General features: G+C 59.9%; 1 protein-coding gene across 3 annotated transcripts in view; it reads left to right on the forward strand.

Moving 5' to 3' along the window:
• Susd4 (sushi domain containing 4) overlaps nucleotides 1-11,095 on the forward strand; it is a 68,582-nt gene extending 57,487 nt beyond the window's left edge. For all 3 annotated transcript variants that reach the window (XM_004867465.4, XM_087209846.1, XM_021246427.2), the window contains 4 exons: nucleotides 7,202-7,393; nucleotides 7,909-8,053; nucleotides 9,370-9,746; nucleotides 10,326-11,095. In XM_004867465.4, the coding sequence (XP_004867522.2) occupies nucleotides 7,202-7,393; nucleotides 7,909-8,053; nucleotides 9,370-9,746; nucleotides 10,326-10,354 (743 nt within the window). In that variant the 3' untranslated portion in view covers nucleotides 10,355-11,095. The remainder of the gene's footprint in view (nucleotides 1-7,201; nucleotides 7,394-7,908; nucleotides 8,054-9,369; nucleotides 9,747-10,325) is intronic.
• Nucleotides 11,096-19,134: the final 8,039 nt, after the last annotated feature.

The raw sequence follows: 19,134 nt of genomic DNA on the forward strand, positions 1-19,134 counted from the left end.
GTCTCGCTATGCAGGTCACCTGGCTCCTTCTGCAGGGGCCCCACCAGAGTGAGTGTGGCTGGGGCTGCAGAGAGCAGAGGGCTCGCCCAGCACGGCCATGGCTTACAACCAGCTGCAGACCAAGCCTGGGCTGGTCCCCAGTTGTTCTCTGAAAAATATTTGCTAAATAAATGATATTTTGAAAGGAGTCAAAGAACATAATCAGGATCCTTAGGTGAGCGGTGCTGAGGCAGAGTCTAACACAGACTGTGCAGGTGTGAGTGCTCCCTGCCTACTCGAAGGGGATGGTGTGTGAGCCAACAACAGAGTCAGAGGAGAGGAGCTGCCTGCTGCCTCACGCCCCCTCTGCTCAGGTGTGGGAGCAGCTGACCTCTCCCCAGCTCTGACCCTCCCTGGAAACACTCCACACAGCACACTGGTAGTGGGGACCATGTGGGCTTCTGCGTCCAACACCCCCAAATACAGGCAGCATTTGTTAATTGAACTGGGGGCCTCGGAGCCATCACCCCTTCCTGTGCTGTAAACAGCACCCCCAGAGGCTGAGGTCACCTGCAGAAAAAAGCCAGAGGCTAAAGAGACGGCAGAGACTTCAGTGGGAGAGGGTGGCCCTGAGCTCTCCTGAGGACAGAGGGAGGCTGGTGGCTATCACCCGGCTACCCGAGGATGATGTGTCCCCATCCTGGAGAAGCGAGCAGGACTGCGGGAGGAGCAAGAAGCCAGGACCACATTCCTGACCCTCTAGGCTCAGCTTCCCAGGCCCCAGAAGGCCCTTGGAGGAGAGACAGCAACCAGAGCTAGTCTATCCCTTGGAAAGCGTGTCTCCCGCCGCTGCACAAAGCTGGGCCACCAGTCAGCCTGGGCATGGGAAGAGGACCTGCCCTGGTCATGCCCCTCTCAGGACTCCAAGGCCTTGTGCCGTGGTCAGCCATTTCTGCCTGGGCCAGTCGTGGGGTGTGAGGAATAGGGGCCCCGATGGCAGCAAGTGGGGCTGGGAGGGGGTCAGTGTCAACCCTTCACATAGCATACATGTCTATCCCAGAACCACAGGGAACAGCAAGGAAACCCTCACTAGAGCCAGGAAGTGATTAGAGCGGGGCTGCAGGAGGAAAGGCTAATGTACGAGTCTATTGCTTTCCCATATGCCAACAAGGAACAAGTGGAACTTGATGTTAAAAGCACAAGCCCATTTACATTTGCTTCCCCCACAGGAAGATGCTTAGCTATATAGCAAAAGGAGTACAAGATCTATATGAGGGAGACCACAAAGCATTCATGAAAGAAACGGGAGAACTAAATCAATGGAGCACGCTCCAGGTCTGCAGATGAGAAGACCGCATTGTCAGGTGTCAGTTCTTCCCAAGCAGCTGTGCAGACCCAGGGTAACCCAGTCGCTGTCCATCAGCGTTGAAGTCTGTATGGAAAGTGGAGGAAGCAGAAGAGCCGACACAGTGCCGAAGGAGAAGCGAGACATCAGAGGGTGATGCCGAGGCCGGCAGACTCTGCAGAGCTCCGAGCCTCAGGCAGCAGTACTGGTGGTGTTAGCAGGACAGAGTGGAGCCCAAGAAAGGACCCGTGTGAGCAGAGTCACAGAGATCCAATAGGAGAGAGGCAGCACCCAGGAGCAGATGCTACCTGTTCCACAAACAGTGCTGGAATAGCTGATCATCTGCAAGCAGAAGAAAGAAGAGAGAAAGGGGGAATTTCGACAAGGATCTTACACCCTTCACAAAAAGGAACCCAAAATAGATCACAGACCTAAACATACAAGGCAAAGCTACACAACTCCTAGAAATAACAGAAAATCTAGACGGCCGTGGGTATGGTGATGTCTTTTTAGACACAACACCCAGGACATGATACATGAGAAATAATCGATAAGCTAGGCTTTATTAAAATTTTAAAATTCTGTTCCGAGAGAGATAATGCCAAGAGAGCAAGAACACAAACTACAAACTATAGAAAATACTTGCAAAACGCACATCTGATGAAGAACTGTTATCCAAAAAGTAGAAAGAACTCTTAAAACTCTACAATAAAAATCTTGAAAAAATGGTCAGAGACCTTAACAGATATCTGACCGAAGAAGACGTGCAGATGGTAAATACACCTGTGTAAAGGTGTGCTGTGTCCTGTGTCACCAGGAAACACCCACAGCTCAGAATGCTGACCAGTGTGCACAGCAACAGCAGCTTTCAGCTGTTGTTGGGCCAGGGGAGACAGCACGGCCACTGGGGAAGGCAGTGCAGAGGTCTCACAAACTCAACAACTCCGACTTCTTACCATGCGGTCCAGTGGGTGTCTACGGGGTGTAGCCAAAGGATTTGAAAAGTTGTGTCCACACAAAACCTGCGCACGATGCCTATAGCAGCTCTGTTCATAACTGCCAAAACTTGAAAGCAACCGTTAGTAAGTGAGTGGATAGACAAATGGGGTACATCCAGGCAAGAATATCATCTCATACCAAGAAATGAGGCATCAAACTACGGAAAAATGTGGAGGAAGTACAAGAAGCCCTTCTGAAAAGGGCACTGTGATTGTCAATTGTGACGTGTCAGCTTGACTTGGCTGAGGACCGCCTAGAAGAGTGGTGAACTCTGGGTGTGTCTGTGGGTGACTGACAGGTAGGCCACAAATAAAAGGGGAAGACCCGCCCCAGATGTGGGTGGCACAGACCAATAGGCTTGTAGCCTGAACAGAATAAAAAGGGAAAGAAGAAGGAAGCCTGCCCTTTTTCTCTGGAGAGGTTCCGCTGCTTGCCAGCTCCTTCGGCTATTGGTTTCTGGTTCCTTCCAGCCTCCAGTGCAGACCTTTGCTTGCTGACGTGGACGCCTACCGACTCTGCAGTGAGCTCCAGCCTTCAGCCTCAGAATGGGGCTGGGTCCTCCTGCTCCCCCGGGCAGGACTGTTGGATTCCTGTCTCTGGTTCTACAGGCTGCCACTAGACTCTCTCATCCTATAAATCCCTTCTGCAGCTTTCCATATTTTTTATGTTGACTCTGTTCCTCTAACAAACCTAACTAGCACAGCCATACACTGCACAATTCCATCTGCATGGTGTTTTGGGAAAAGCAAACTAGGAAGACAGTGAGAAGAGCATGGTTGCCAAGGCCGGGAGGGACGAACAGGTGGAACACCGGGTTTTCAGGAGTGAAACACTCCAGGGTGCTGCCGTGCATTGTCCACACGTGGGAATGTGCCGCATGAGAGCTAAGCGGGGTGTGCGCTGTGGACTGTGGTGTGATGATGCTGTGTCCATGCAGGCCCTCCGTGGTGACAAGCGTCCTGGTCCTGGGGTGTGTGGAATCTCTGTACCTTCACCCAGTCTTCCCAAGAGCCTAAAACTGCTCCAAAAATAGTCTCTACATAGTTTTTAAAGAAAAGAAAAAGGGCTTCGGCAATTTTCCAGGCCAAGGAAATAGTGTTTGCATGTTTTCATTATCATAGAAAATGGAACCCGATACAGCATGGACACTGCCGCTCCCCAACAGAGGAGGGACCCTGGTTTATTACAAAGAGTTGGAGTTCTCATTCACTCAAACAAAACGTGTGCTGGATGCCTCAGGAGGGAAAGACACAGCCCCCACTCTCGAGGAGTTGGTGGGTTTGTGTAAGTGTCGATGGTTCTTGTCTTAGGATGGTTTGGCCTAGGGTTTTGAGTTTACAATGGTGGGAAGACGACACATAGTCGGTAGAAATCATGCTCTGGACTTTGAACTTGGGTCCTTTCCCAGGCTAGCGATATGTGGGTGCTGTTCTACTGGCAGCCTCAGTGAGTCACAGCTCTTGGCCTCCCTGGTGATCACAAGGGAGTCCACCAGTGTTTGACTACCGGGCTGCAATTTTTGGTTCTTTATGGGTTTATTGGGATGCAGCTCCATCCTAAGTCAGAGTCTGTCTGAGCTGTGTGTGATTTATATCTCAATGTCCCCACTAGAGCTTCATGCCATCAGAGATGGGGCTTTTGGAAGGTGGTTGGATCTGGGGAGCTGTAGCTGACTTGCTATTAGGAGGTGGGCTTGGTTGGGAGGCAGCTTACTGGGGGTGTGACCTGGAAGTGTCTGTCTCCCTTCCAGCTCCCTTCTCTGCTTCCTGGCCTCCCTGATGTAAGCAGTTTCCTCCACCTAGACCTTTCCACCATGCCCTTCCTGTCTTAGAGCCGCCAGCTGTGGACTAAAACCACGAGCCAAAATAAACCTCTCCTCCTTTAATTTGTGGGTATCAGATATTGTGTCTAGGGATGAGAAAGTGACTAAGAGAAGCTGTAACACGCAGAGTGCCTGGGCTTTCCTGGGTCACCGTCCAGAGTGCAGAGAGGCTCTGGAGGAAGCTGGAGTCCATGCTGGCTGCAGGCGGAGCAGGAGGAGGTGGCCAGTGAGCAAGGAGGGTACAGACAGGAAAGCAGGCCTTTCTTGGGCTTAGCTGCCCACCCCAGCCCAGGCCACCCTTATCCAACACAGTGGACAGAGGCCCCAGGCCCTGCCCACCTCGCCAAGTTCTGAATAGATGGAATATGGTGAAGCTGCATTCTGCAGCCAGGTAGATAGGAGGGAATTAATTACCTGCGGCCTGACCTCCACATCCAAGCAGGCTCAGCGCTGACCCCTGGTGGACCGTGATTGCTATCCGTTCTCCATGGACCTCTCAGGCTGCTCTGCGTTCTGCCTGGAACCCCCAGCGTGCAACTCCGGGCCTCCCTGCTGATTTCCGAAGCTGTGTGAACAGTCTGGAAGTCAGAGCTGCAGTGGAACCTCTGAGCCTGCAGGTTGCAGGAGAACTTGTGACTGCAGGCCCTGTGTGGGCCCCAGGCTGAGCTCGTCTGAGTGGTCCACACTCTTGCCTCGTTCCTGAATGCCAGCTGCGCAGCCGTGTGCTCTGAGAAACCCTGGCAATGAGCCACACTCTTCCTGGGGCTGCTGTGGCGCAGTTCAGGAGCCTGAGCTGGCTCCAGACCCTGGTGATGCCTGATGAGGGGACAGCCGTGTGTGGATGCCAGTGACACGTTATGTATGCAGCACGTGCTGTGTGCTGCAGCTTCCACGCACGCCTGACCCTCGCAGCACCGGGGTGTGAACACGAGTGTGGCCACTGCACAGCGCACATCCCATGCTGCCCCCACATCTCTGGTCCCTTAGGCCTCTGGGCTTTAGGGCGCTGGGCCTGGGCTCAGTGCAGAGACTCGAGCAGTCGGTCACCCCACAGGCCAGGAACAACTTGTGTAACTCACAGACGGTAAGAACAGCTCTGGCCACTTCCTGACCCTGCTGTGGGCCTTGGGGTCCTGTGTGGTGTGGCTGCCAGCAGAGAGCTCGAGAGCGCTTTGCATGGAAGCTGTGTGTGTGTGTGTGACATACCCGGTGACATGCATGTGGCATCCCTGTGCACATACACGGTGACAGGATCTCCAAGTGAGGGTATTCACTGCTTTCCTTGGTGCTGCCTTCCTGTGTCTGAGGTGGGAGCTGAAATCCACCCTCGCTGTGCCTCCGGGATGCAGCCCCCACCCCACTGGGCAGCCTCTCAGCTCTCCTGACCCCTTCAGCTTTGCAGCTGCAGTTTGGTGCCAGTGGCCCACACCCTTCCATCCCCCTCTCGCCCTGGGCACCTCTGCCCAATGTTTCTGGGGCTCTTTGGGGCCACACATGGACGGCCCTGCCTTGCGCATACTTTCCGTGGCTCTGGCTCACCCCAGTCACGAGATGCTGTCCCCTCTGGGTTCCCGGGGCGGCTTGCTTCTTTCTCTTCAGCCGAAAAATGCATGGTGTGTGTGGTCTCATTTCCTCCATCCGTGCTCCTCTTGGGGACACGGCTACACCCGTCCCTGGGGAAGGGCCTCCGCCCTGAGAGCATGCCGGCTCTGTGAGCACCCAGCAGTGCAGGGCACCCCGAGTCCTGCAGCCACGGGTGTCACCCCAGGTCGCCACAGGGGCTGGGCAGAAGGGAGGGCACCGAGCAGCCCCTGCCCACCGACAACAGCTGCCCACACGGGCAGTGCTTCCCAGGTCCCTCAGCCTCACCTGGCCTCTCCCTCTCCGGCCACCTTGTGCCCCTCCCAGGACACGCCCAGGACACCGAACTCTGTTTATGGGAATGGGACTGGTGGGGTCGTGTGACCCAGCTCAGATGATGAGGGTCAGTGAGATCCTCAGCCAGAGCTCAGCCCAGCAATCCGGCAAACCTGGATCCCTCCCCGCTCCTGGGTTTCCCCATCTCTGGAAGAGCCCGTTGTTGGGGGTAGGGGATGCTGTCCCTCGCCATCAGCCTTGGTGGGCATGCTGACCGGCTTCCACACTGGCCAGGGCTCTTGCTTGGCCCAAGGACGGGCTCAAGCACCTGCTGTGGGCTGGGTTCACGCCCTAGTTCCGCATGCTGCGTTCACGGTGGTCTCCACTGCGTGGGCCGGGGCTGGCACGGCTTGACATTGCAGTGCCCTCATCCTCTGAGGGCTGGCCGAGGCCATGCTGCTCTGTTCCGTCCTGCTCCGGGAAAGGGAGCTCTGATGACACAGACAAGCTCCCAACTCTGACAGAGCCACCTCCCTGGTGCCAGATGTGGAACGCGGACCAGCTCGCGCTGGGAGACTGACCGGCCTTCCTCCAAGCACCACGAAAGCCCCACAGCACCGCTGTCGGGGGAAGCCGCTGGCCTTCAGAGCCCAGTGAGGGCCGGCAGAGCTCAGCGGCCTGTACAGGCCCACGGGTGTCAGTGGCCGCAGCTCCCCACTCATCCTTGGGCCTCGGTGTGTGGGCACCGACCTAGAGGTGCCTGTCCTCGATGACCAGAACCCAGCCAGGCACTGGGCCTCAGACTGGGCCACTCCCCATGACTCAGCCCCAGTAACCCAAGCCCTCAGGACCAGGCGTGGATAGCTGCACCTGCAGAAAGGGTTTTGTCTGTAAATATCTTACTTTATTTACTAAGCTGTCCGGCACATAATGCCATGCATTGTTCATAGGCAGCCTAACATATCCATTAATGGGCACACTCTTTGCATTGCAAAGCAAGCTCCTTCCTCAGCGTGCTGTCAGAGGCTGTGTCCGGGAGGGCGGCGCCTGCTCAGAAGAGCGGGGCGGGCCCTGTCAGCCCCGGGCGACCTCGGCCCTCTCAGCCGGCGCCGTGGGCGCGCTCTCTGGGACCGGTGTGCGTGGTGGGCTCTGGCCGGCTGGGCCTGGGGTTCTGAAACTCATTTCCCCCACTGCCCAAGTTTGCCCACTGCCTCCCACGGTGAGTCACGGCGACTTCATCTGCCACCCGCGGCCTTGCGAGCACTACAACCACGGCACGGTGGTGGAGTTCTACTGCGACCCTGGCTACAGCCTCACCAGCGACTACAAGTACATCACCTGCCAGTACGGGGAGTGGTTTCCCTCCTACCAGGTCTACTGCCTCCAGTCCGGTGAGTGCAGCTGCTGCAGATGTGGGGCCCGGATGAGGGCGGGGGTGCCAGCCTGCCCACTGCGGGTCGGAGGGCAGCCTCTGAACAGGTGCCCAGGCCGGGCACTGAGTTCAAACCTCAGGCTGTGTCCGTTTCTCCAGCCCGACCCCTCCGCCTGCACACGTAGCCGGGGCGGCTGGAGCCCTGCACATCTTCCCTCGAGCGTGCGACCGGCACACGCGTGGCCCTTATACGCTGCAGGAAACCACCTGCCTCTGGCCATGCGCTCGGGCGCGGGGGCCCTGGCCGAAGCAGTGGGCAGCCGTCCAGAGCCCAGCGGTGCCCAGAAGTGCTTGTGCCAGGCTCTGTGCCGGGCTGTCACCCTGGGACTGTGTGTGGCCCCGGTGAGACTCACAGGAGCTGGGCAGGACTCTAGCCCCCTACCCGGTGTCTCCTGCACCAGGCACGACACAGGAGGGCACCGAGGCGGGCATCGGGGCACGGAGCCTCACGCCCACCGTTCTCTCTCGTGGCAGAGCACACCTGGCCTGGCACACACGAGACCCTCCTGACCACCTGGAAGATTGTGGCATTCACGGCCACCAGTGTCCTGCTGGTGCTGCTGCTCGTCATCCTGGCCAGGATGTTCCAGACCAAGTTCAAGGCCAGCTTCCCACCCAGGTGGGTGCAGGGTCCCGGGCAACAGGCTTTCCAGGATGTTTTAGGGGTGTCTGGGGTCCCTCGGTACCCTGAGAGGCCCTCTGGGCTGGCGCTAGGGGCTTGCGGGGGTGCACGTCAGGGCTGCAGGCTGAGACCCCAGGAGGACACAGGGTTGGGGCAGGCCTGGACAGGCCTGGGTGTGTGCACTGGGAATGGTGGATGGAGAGCGTGTGGCAGGGGCGTCGGGGAGGGCAGCTCCTGTCCTGCGTGGCACTGGGAGCCTAACCCCACGCTGGCCATGCCCTTTGGGACTTGAGGCTTCAGAACAGGGTGCTAGTCCTTGTGCCCAGATGGTCAGCCCCGGGGCTGTGTGAACCCCTGCCCCGAGAAAGGCAGTGCGCTTGGGGAGGAGACTTGGGGCCAACCCCCACGTGTGCCCTGGGAGAGCCGGTGTGCGGGCGCTCAGCCACTGCACCATGCCTCCTCGATGCCAGTGGGCCCTGCTCCCCTCGGGGAGAGTGCTGGGCGGGCCCCGAGGGCAGTGCCCAGAGGTGTCAGCCGACACAGTGGGATTTACCACGGCCCAGGTGTGGACCGTCAGCTGAGGAGTGGACAGGGGGCCGGCGGGCTGGTGGCGGGCCGCACCCCCTGATGCTCCCCTGGGGTGGCCAGCAGTGCCCCACACCTTTAGACCTTGGGGCCCGGGTCCTGCACACTGTTCCCATGGAGGCTCGGGAGGACAGCGCGGGCTGAAGCCTCCACCTGGCCCGCACCTCTTACCTGGGGTCGGCAGCCCCGGCCAGGCCTGGTGGGGGCCCTCCCTTCCTGATGCTCACCACAGTGGCAAGGAGGACTCGGCTCTGCCTTCCACGCTGCTGCTCGGGGCCGGGGCCAGGGCCAGGCATGGTGGGCACACAGAGTGCAGCAGGCGTGAGTGGCAGGCACTCGGGGCCCGAGCCCAGCAGCAGACCTTTGGGTGACACAGGACCAGCCCAGAGGGGACGCCAGCTGGGAGGGCCAGTGGCGTTAGGCGTCCTCTCTGCCTGCTCTCCCCACTGTCCCTGCCTTGCTGTCTGGTCTAAGGGAGTGACTTGCAGCACAGAAAGCAGACCAGAAGCCCTGTGCCCCGGAGAGCTGACCCTGGCCCTGAGGGCCCGGCTCCTGGACATGTGGGGCGTCCCCAGGGCACAGCGCTGTTGGACGGCCCCACGGCCCATGGCCCGATCCCACCTGCCACGGCGGGAAAGCAGCCTGCTTCTTCCTCCCCGCCTTCTCCTGGGTCTGCCTCCACCGCCATGGGTGATGCACTGACAGGTGGCCACTGTTTCCTGTCACAGGGGCCCCCCCAGGAGCTCCAGCAGCGACCCCGACTTCGTGGTGGTGGACGGCGTCCCCGTCCTGCTGCCGTCCTATGACGAGGCTGTGAGCGGAGGTGCGAGTGCCTTAGGCCCCGGGCTCCTGGCTGCTGTGGGGCAGGGCTGCCTGGTGCCCGTGGATGACCAGAGCCCCCCCGCCTACCCCGGGGATGAGGACATGGGCACAGGGGCCTCCTGGGAGACCTGCAGCAGCGCCTCGGGCTCCTCCGAGCTGCTCCAGAGTCTGTACCCACCTCCCCCGAGTCAGACGCGTGCCTGCCCCACCCCCGAGGACCCCGACCCAGTGGCCAGCACCCTGGACGTGGCATCCACCAGCCCAGGCATTGACATTGCGGACGGTGAGTGCCTGCCAGCCTGCTCCTCACGCGGAGCATGGCTGCTGCTCCTGGTCACAGGGTGGGTGCTGGGCTCATGAGCTCACTCAGAGGCAGCTTCACAGGGAGACCCTGGCTCCAGGCTGCTCAGACAGCACTACTCAGGCCCTCAGAGCTGCTTTCCCCTCCCTGCACTGCCCGCCTGCACCTGAATGTTTGACTTTTCGACTTGTATGTTTATCAGAGCCTGTGGTTAAAGTCCAATGTTTTATTTTATTTTTATTGTTTAGTTTATTAGTACACGTTTGCAATGTATACTGTTTACATTCCGTGTGGACTTGGTGCATGAACATCACACATGTTAATTCCTTTTTTTTTTTTTAATCTCTTGTCCATTCCTTCCTTCCCTGTCTCTTACAATCACAGGAGTCTTTGGCAAATAAATATTGTGGGAGGGATTGGTTTACTTGATTTTAATAGACCCATGGAACTTCACGTTTTCTTCCTGCTGGATTCTGGAGTGCAGACAGCTAAGGAGACCCATATTCCAAACTGTGGTGTTTCCAGGCTGTGCGGAGCTGACAACTCTCTCCTCCTTTACAGAGATCCCTCTGATGGAAGAAGGCCCCTAGGGCTGGAAGCGATGACGCCACTGCCCCTCTGGGGAGGGATCTGGATCCACACAGCGAGGCAGAAGGACAGAGCCGGGCCCGGGTGCTGTCTAATTCACCATCAGTGGGCCACAACTTCTGTGGCCGATCGGGAACTCAGTGTGGCGGACTTGCTGCCCAGCCAGCGCTGTTAAACAAGAGTCGAGGGGTGCCAGGACCAGGGAGGGGGGCACGGAAGACCAGGCCCCTGGCCGCTGAGGAAAGCGTGAAGCGTGCCTGCTGCACAGACGCCCGCAACGCTCATCCTGCTGACTGGAGAACCCCTGAAACATGTCACGCTCACATGGTGTAAATTTGCTGGTTCACATCCGCCGCTCCTGCCCCGGGAGGGCTCGGCCTCTGGAGCACCCACATCATGCTGCGGGAGAGGGGCAGGGCACCCGCGCCCTCTGCTACGGACCGAGCTGTCCTCCTCCCTGATGCCTCTGCCCCTTGCCCTGCAGGGGCAGGAATTCTGGAGACCCCGTTTGTACCTCTGCGCTCCTGTGCTCCTGGGCTCCGGTGTGGCAGGTCCCTGGCGCCTTCTGGTGGAGGAGGACATGACCAAGGTGCTGTGTGGCTCCCCTCCGCAACAGTCAACCTGAGTCTGAGCTGCTCTGCGGTCTCTCCTGTGCCTGCTCCAAGGCCTAACTGTACTTTATTTTCCCAAACAGAAATTGTTTCTGTACACATATTCTGCCTCCAAAGAAAGTGTGAAGCTGAGTTCTTTCTCCTTCTTTGCTTGGTCCTGCAGAGGCGGCCCAAGACTGTCCCCTCCTGCTTCCGGGCCCCGCCTCTCCTGCAGGTCACCGCCTGCCCTGCCGGGAGAGGGCCCAGCACCCAAGGGAGGATTAAAACCCGAGTCTCGAGCCTGGAGACTCCTCCAGCGCGCACTGCTCTGAGGAGCTGATCCTTTCCTCCTCTGGGCTTTAGACGAATACACAAAGCTCCAATCTGCACCATCACTGAGCTGCTCACGCAACAAGGCTGGGAGCTCGATCGAGTCTTATTTTTTCTTGGCATAAACAGATTAAAAATGAAAAAGAAAACAATGGTGCGAAGTGCGACTTCCACGGCGGAGCAGTCAGGCGGTGCGGGGAGATGGTGAAGTGCGGGGTCATAAACAGCAGGCTGGAGAGACGCCAGGCGCAGGGCTCCCCCTGGGGCACAGTGGGGAGCAGCGGCCGGGGGCGCCACGCCCACCGCCAGCTTCTGCTGCAGGAGCTGGGGGCCCTGGGTGCGTCGGTCGGGGCAGGAGGAAGGACCTGGGCCCTCTGGGCAGTGGGCCTGGCCCCCGCCTGTCCTCCTGCATGCCCTACATGCAGGCCACATCTCAGGGACACCAGGGAGCTGCGCCCACACACAGGGCCCCTCTCAGCAGCAGCTGCCTCTCCTTGGACCCCAGCGGGGCTGGCTGGAGAGATGGGTCCCCCAGTGCCATCAACGCCAAGGACTTGGAGTCAGCAGGGCCCCAGGGCCAGAGGCTTGGCTGTGCATGGGATGCTGTCCCCCCCAAATCTCTAGACCTCCTGCACACTGAGGCGACAGCAGAGTCTCCCCACACGTGTCACTGGCTTTTCTCGCTGCGGGGAGTTTGTGAGGCAGAGCTCCAGGCATGTCACCCTCCTGACCTGAGTTTCTTTTTAAAGTCCCAGGAGGCTGGGCTCGGTGTGAATGTGTCATCCCAGCACTCTGGGGGGCTGAGGTGGGAGGGTCTCGACCTCCAAGACCTGCCCCACTCAAGTGCCCTTGCCCCTCCTGGGTGGGCAGCAGGGTCCACAGGGCTGCCCAAGGAGCCGTAGGCAGAGTCCTGCCCACTCGCTGGTCTCAGGCGTGGCAGGAGCTGCAGGCGGTGTCACCTTCGACTCCACGCAGTGGGCCGAGGTTTGCCCTGTGGATCCGGGGTCCTTCCCACTCGCTGCAACCCACAGCCAGCACAGCACAGCACAGCACAGGCTCCTGGCCCCGCTGCTCCTGCCCACTCGCTGGTCTCCAGCTGTTTCCCGGCGAGGCAGCGTTGCCCAGGGGACCGGGAGTGCGTGCTGGTCGCCGTCCCCTCGCTTGTGTATAGGAAGTGCAGGTCCTGGGCAGGATCAACGCCACGCACAGACCCTGCACCTCTGCCTGCCTCGGTCCTGTCCCCTCCAGGCTGTCTGCAGGTCAGGCTTGCTCAGGGCTGTCGCACGCAGAGGCCACCAGGAGATACAGCCGTCCAGTCCTCCTGGGGCCACCCGGCTCCATGCTGGGCCCCGTGCAGGGTGAAGGGAAGGGGGAGCACTCTGGCTGCCCGGGAGGCAACCTCAGACACCCCAAGTTTGCTGAAGGACCCGCTGTCCTCTGTGGGAACCCTGCCGATCAGCACCAGCCTCTGCCCCGGCTTCCCCTCTGTTTAGGGTTAAAGCACGAAAGTTAGTGCCCGTGTGCTCCCAGGTGAGGGGTGACTCCACCCGAGTAAGACGCTGGGTCCAGGGGCTGCAGAGGGCCGCACCGCGGTCATGTGGGGAGGGTGAGGAGCACAGCAGTGCTGACACAGTGCCGAGGCCATGAAGCCCAGAGTACCTCGGGTACAGGCCTGCAGGTGTCCCTGTGAGTGGCTGCGCCACTGAACGAGAGCCAATGACTGGCTCTGCTGAGCCGCTGGCCCCCAGATCCACCAGACAAAGAACGCTGGATGGAGGCAGGTGCAGGACCCAGGCCAGGGCACAGCTGAGGGGAATGAGCTTCGCCCTCCACCTGGAGCCGCAGGCAGCACTGAGGCCTGCCCCACAGCCTGGTGAACCGCGGCAGCTCTGGCTCTGCAGGGCTGGCTGTGCCCTCCAGCTGGGCCGAGGGCTGGGAAGCAGACGGCGGGGACCTGGCTGCCACTGGGCTTCGGGAAACTTCTGCAGGGGAGGCAGTGGACAAGCCGGTCGCGGGCAGTGGGGCAGGAGAGTGCAGTGGGTCTGGTGCTGGGCACAGGCAGAGCTGGAGTGGTGCTGTGGAGCTCAGCGTGGCAGTGCGGGCCTGGGTCCCCTGCCCGGGAGGTAGTGGCCCCTTAGAGCACTGGCAGGTTTCATGCTCGGCACTGAGGGGATGCAGGTGGGCTCAAGGGGTGGCATCGCATCCGGTGGAGTCGGAGACGTCAAGCCCACGCAGGACGGCCACTGGGGCTCAGGCACTAGCAGGCCCAGCCCCCTCGCTGCACGGAGAGCGGGGGGAAGGAGACCTCAAGGGCCTCTGCTGCTGTCAGGGCAGAACCACAGCCCCTCTCCCGGGTGTCCTCTGCCCCGCAGACCCCACTGACTGACGCCGTCTGCAGCTGGGGGTGGCCTGGCCATACTGCAGACCCTCCGTGTTCAGCCGCAGAGTCCTTGGGGCCGTGCAGTAAGCAGACCCTGAACCTCCCAGCCTGATGCAGCCATCGCTCTGTCATCGGCAGCACTTCAGGTCCCTGCTCTGAGCCTATGCGGAGGGAGGGGAGATCGCCGAGGGCTGGCAGTGCCCGCTCACCACTGCCCTGGGTCAAGGAGGCTGCCCTTCTCCCTGCTGGGCTGCCGCAGGGCAGGGTCCTGTCCTCCTTCGTGGGCTCATTCTTACAGCGGCTTCAGGGTCAGAGAAGTGGCCGGGGAAGCAGAGTTCCAGACACCCCTGACCCTGCACCCCTTCCTATTGTCCCACACTGCAGAGTCACTCCGGGAGACACCCTTCACACCTCCCTTCGTCCTGCACAAAACATCAGCCCAGGAGCGCGTGCCTCATGGGACAAAGCCACGTGCCCTGGCCCCAGAGCCAGACCCCTTCTCAGCATCTTCTCTGGTGCTCAGTGCCCCTATCCTTCGAGGGACTGTCTGCCTGCTAGTGGAAAGTACCCTCTCCCTCCCAGCAGTAGAGCGTCCGTGAGTTTGACTCCCAGACTGCAAACAATCAGTCAGCCAATCAATCGGATGCCAAAGTCCCTGAGCAGAGCTCCTCCAGCAGCCTCCACCGCTCCTCTCCAGGCATGTACGGGCCAGTGGAGCCCTGGCACAGGGCCTAAAACCCCAGGGATCCCGCGGTGTCGGTGGGGCACGTTCCCGCCCGGCGTGGATGGTGGCGGGGTGCACAGAGCCCACCAGAGCTGCGGTGTTGACTTTGGGAAATCCCTCATGTACTGCTCGGCCTCTGGCCCACCCAGGAGGCAGAACTGACCCAAGCCACACCGTGAGACATCCAGTGGCCCGAGCGCCAGGCAAACAATGCCACTCCAGTGGTGGGTGACAGATCTCCTCCCCATATCTAAAGGCAATCACCAGGTGCGCTCAGTTAGTCCTCACCCCACGCCCCTCCTGCAGGGGACATTTGGAGAGAGCCAACATGGGCTCCAGGACAGAGCTGGTGGCGCATGGGACAGCAGGGCAAACCTGAGTTCTGGGAGGCTGAGCAAGAGGCACTCCCTGGGCCCATGGACAGGAAGCCGTAGGCCTGTCCCTGGGACGATGCGAGGCCCTTTGCTCCTTCCCCGCTGCTGTTCCCTAATAAGCATGGTGTCCTGTCCTGTCCTCCACTCCCTGTGGGGATGGGATGCGGGCAGGCTCACCCGCTCCTCCTGGGTGAAACTCACCTGCACAAAGGCCTGTTTGTGAGGGCTTTGTCCCCTCTCTCTTCCACTCCCCTGGACTAGCACAGCCCTACAGCAGGGCAAGCAGGATCTCATGGGCTGTCCAGGGTCAAGCAAGCCCTTTCTGGCACTTAGCCCGGCAAAGGTGCTGTTCAGGGCTCCGTGAGCCACGCCCTGGCCTTATTTTCCAGGTGCCTGTCCACCAGGCTCCCCGAAACCTGGACGTGGGTCGGCAGAAATGGGAATGAGAATGTGATGGTGCCAAGCATCCCAGGTGGGGGGCAGAGAGGACCCCGTGTGCCCAGGAGAAGAGACCGAGCAGAGCTGTGCAGTCAGAGACGTGGGCCTGGGAGGGAGGACCCTGGGACCCACTCCAGGATGGGCGTGTCCAGGCAGCACAGTTCACAAAGACAAAAGGCAGGAGGCGTTCCAGATGTGCAGTAGGCAAAACAAAGAAATAATCCACGCTCCATCCATGCAGCGGATGCCACACAGATGCGTTCACCACTACAGAAAAATTAACCAAGCATGGAGTGAACAAAGCCAGGTTATAAAGGAAACATGGGGTATGGAAGCTGACAGATGCCAGCTGAGTCGTTCGGAACCCTGCCGTGCATGTCTACGTGTTGCTGGTGGGGCATCTACCTGGCACGGGACAGTCTGTGTACGTGGCACATATATGTGGTATAATACATGGTGCCCGTGCATGGTACATGCATGTAGTGTATAGCCATTGACCCCCTAAACCTGGGGCCAGGCATGTTTGATAGTCTGAGTTGCCCAGAGTTTAGAAGTGTCACGTGGAGCTGTCTGATAGAACACCTCTGTCAGGTAGGACACGGACCCACGGTTGAGTACCACAGTGTCCCTAAGAGAAATATGAGAAATGCCACCTAAAACGTGGCGTGGGGCGTCCACAAACAACTTCACGCCAGTTCAGGCTTTCCTGCCCCATGAGCTGGTCACGAATTCCAAGCACTTCTGTTTCCCTCACTGTATGGGTTTCAGAATCGTGGCTGAGAGTGACCCCTAAGTGGAGAGGTAGGCGGTGGCTGGGGTGCGGCTCTGCAGCAGGCGCTGGCCCAGCCCACAGGAGCCTTGAGGTCCACCACGGCAGCGCAGAGGGCACACGGGAGTAAAACAAAGATAGCAAATCCATAAAGGCCTGCGGGAGGGCGGGCAGGCACTCGTGCTGTCTTTTCCTTTCCGCCTGGGGAGAGGCTGCGTGGATGAGCCTGGGTGCTCCTCAGATAGCGAGTCTGTTGCCCTGCGCACCATGCTGCGTGCTTCTGAGCAGGACGCAGGGAACCCTTGTCTCGACTCCCAGGAGAGGAAAGGATTTTCCCACAGCCCAGCTCGTGAGTGGGGGGCCTGGAGCCCGGGTTCTAGGTGATGTGCGATTCCTTCCCGGGAGACAGTTGAGACGGTGGCCTCGTGTGAATGAGGGCTCCACAAGACAGTTATTAAAACCTATGTGCAAAGGGCCTAAAGAGAAAGCAGCGCAGGTTCGCACTGCAGCCGGCCCGTCAGGGAAGTGAGACCCCCACATTCCTGGGGTGGGGGACCCGCCAGTGGGCAGCCCTCTGCTTCTTTCCCAGGCCCTTGCCGGGTCCCTCGGGGGTCGGGTGACCCTGCTTTACTCGTCTGGCCGAGGCGGCCTTTTCCATCTCCGGTTCCCTTAAGCTCCTTTCCTCCCCTAGAGCTGTTTGCAGGAGCACAGGGTTGGGGCGCCAGCCGGGGTGCTCTGCACCACAGCCAGAGTTGTCATCTGGGTGATTCAGAGCTGCACTGAGGGTCCTGCTCTGTGCCAGGCTGCAGGTGTCCTCAGCCGGCTGCTCTGTGAGGAGTCACCTGCAGGGACGCTGGACACAGGGCCAGCGCAGGGCAGGGCAGGAGGAAGGGAGCAGGTCTATGCAGCCCAAGGGGCACAGCTCTGCACCGGACTTCACGGGGCTGCTTCAAGGGGCTAGAAGATGACCCAGGAGAAGCCGCATGAGCCTGAGTTTTCTCACAGGCAGGGCCTGGGACCGGGACCCCTGGAAGCACGGCAGGATGACCCCCAAGTCTCGGTGACCCTTCTGTAGAAGATGAGGACTGAGAAGCTGAAGACTGCCCTGCACTGGACACTGCCTCAGTGGCGACCTCTGTCTCGGTCACTGTCTTGCTGCTGGGACACAATACCCGACACCCCCGGCGTAAAGGAGGAGAGGTTTATTTTGGCTCATGATTACAATCCCCTGTCCACCGGCTCCAAGGCAGAGGGGCCCAGAGGAGCGCTGCTCACAGCATGGCGGCCAGGAAGCAGGGCAGGGCAGCTGGGGAGGGAGATGCACCCTTCGGCCTCACCCCAGTGGCCCCTTCTTCTAACCTGGCCCCTCCCAACAGCAGGACGGCTCTAAGCCCCATAACCCAGTCTCTGCAAAGCCCCACCTCTGAGCACTGAGGCTTTCAGGGAACTCTGGGTAGAAACAAGAACAACCTGAATCAGTGAGCAGGAGCCTGAAATGGCGAACTCCTTTCATCTTCCCTTGAGGCAGAGTCTCAGAGCTGCCTCATAGGGCCACAGCCCAGCGGGCTCTAGACCTTTCCCTGGGAGCAGAGGCCTGATGCCACTGTGGACACTTCCGGGCACGGTGAGCGGGAAGGGCAGAGCCAGAGGGAGCCTGGGAGCCTCCTCTGCATCCACTCGGTGAGGTCTGCCGGGGCCCGCTGCCTGGGAGGGGCCCCATCCCCTTGTCCTCAGAGGCAGCGGGGAGATGCAGCCATCGCTGAGTTCCAGCAGAACTGGTCTCCTCTGAGCAAAGAAAAGGGGGGTCCGCAGTGCACAGCCCTGATGCCCCGGCAGGGATGGGGAGGAACTTTTATTACTGAGGGTCTGGAGCCAGGCTCAGGGGGTCTGTAAAAATGAACTTTCAGTTTTAAAAATCTGTATGAATTTTACATTCAGTCTCACATCCGCATGAAGTAAAATAAAGGCACTGCTTCAAATGACTTAAGTACTGAACTCTTCACTCCGGAAACGTAAGCGGCACCCTGCTCTATGAAGATGTCTCCTGCCGTTGGCCCCATGACACCTGTCATTCCTGACACCCTCCAGGCCCTGGGGTGGCGTGAGCAGCCTAGGGAAAGGCTCCTCAAGGCGTGAGCAGCGGTCCTGAGGCAGGAGACAGGGTGGGGCCCTCACCCGTACCCAGGGTGGACCGCATGTGGCCGTATCCCTGGCCAGTCCGAGTGGTCCCAGAGCTTGGGTCAGCTCCTGTCGCTTCCCTCCCTGACCAGGCTGAGTCCTCAAAGAGTCAGCGACACACACGGCAACAGCCCTGAGCCTTCAGCCCTGTCACTGGGCCCCAAGGAGGGCAGCTCTGAAGCTCTGATGCGGCTGGCACCCTTTGGTGCCACCCATCCCACCTCCCCATCATCACCTGGCCCCAGCAAGACCTTGACATTCACCTGTGTGTTCCACTCACTGCCACAGAGACAGCTTTGCAGAGTGTCGCCTGGAGGAGAGAGAAAAGGGAGCCCTGCGATTTGGTGCAAGTCTGTGACTTCTCTGCGTGGCCAGCCTGGCACCTTTCAGGGACTGCAGTCGTGGTGAGATGCTGGCCTGCTGGGGAGGCCACAGTGAGCCTGCGGACGACAGGATGGGAACAGCCACCGGGGCCTGCACGGCTGTGGGTATCACCAGCTTCCTGTCACTGGGACAGCCTCTGAGAGCCGGCTCACAAAGAGGAAGGTGCAGGGCAGCTCACAGCGGCAGCATTTCGTCCACGATGGCCCGGCCCTGCTACTCTGGGGGTGTCATGGCCAGGGACCAAGTGGCATCACGGAAGAGGAGAGAGGGCTGCCGTCTCAGGAGTGGGGGACGGAGAGGGGCCAGCGAGGGAGAGGAGGATGCACTCGGGGTCTGAGTGTGGTAAAGGCCTCATCCCGGGGAAGGTGCGTCCATTACACCCACGCATTCACTTATGGGAATAGAGCGGGTAGGAGCAGGCACCCAGGGGCCTTCCCAGGGAGGCTGGAGGGCGGTGCTAACTTCTTCCCAGTCCCTCCCAGGTGGGACGGGGGACACAGAGCTCAAGGGACGGGTGGAGAAGCCCAGCTGGGCAGACCTGACGGTGTCCACTCAACGGGGCAGAGGGACCTTGCCCTTCACATCTCCCGACCTTGGTTCCACGTCACAGAATCC

Source organism: Heterocephalus glaber, unplaced genomic scaffold (assembly GCF_053883595.1).
Source record: "Heterocephalus glaber isolate CG9 unplaced genomic scaffold, H.glaber_assembly_v1.0 deba00001067, whole genome shotgun sequence".
NCBI lineage: Eukaryota > Metazoa > Chordata > Mammalia > Rodentia > Bathyergidae > Heterocephalus > Heterocephalus glaber.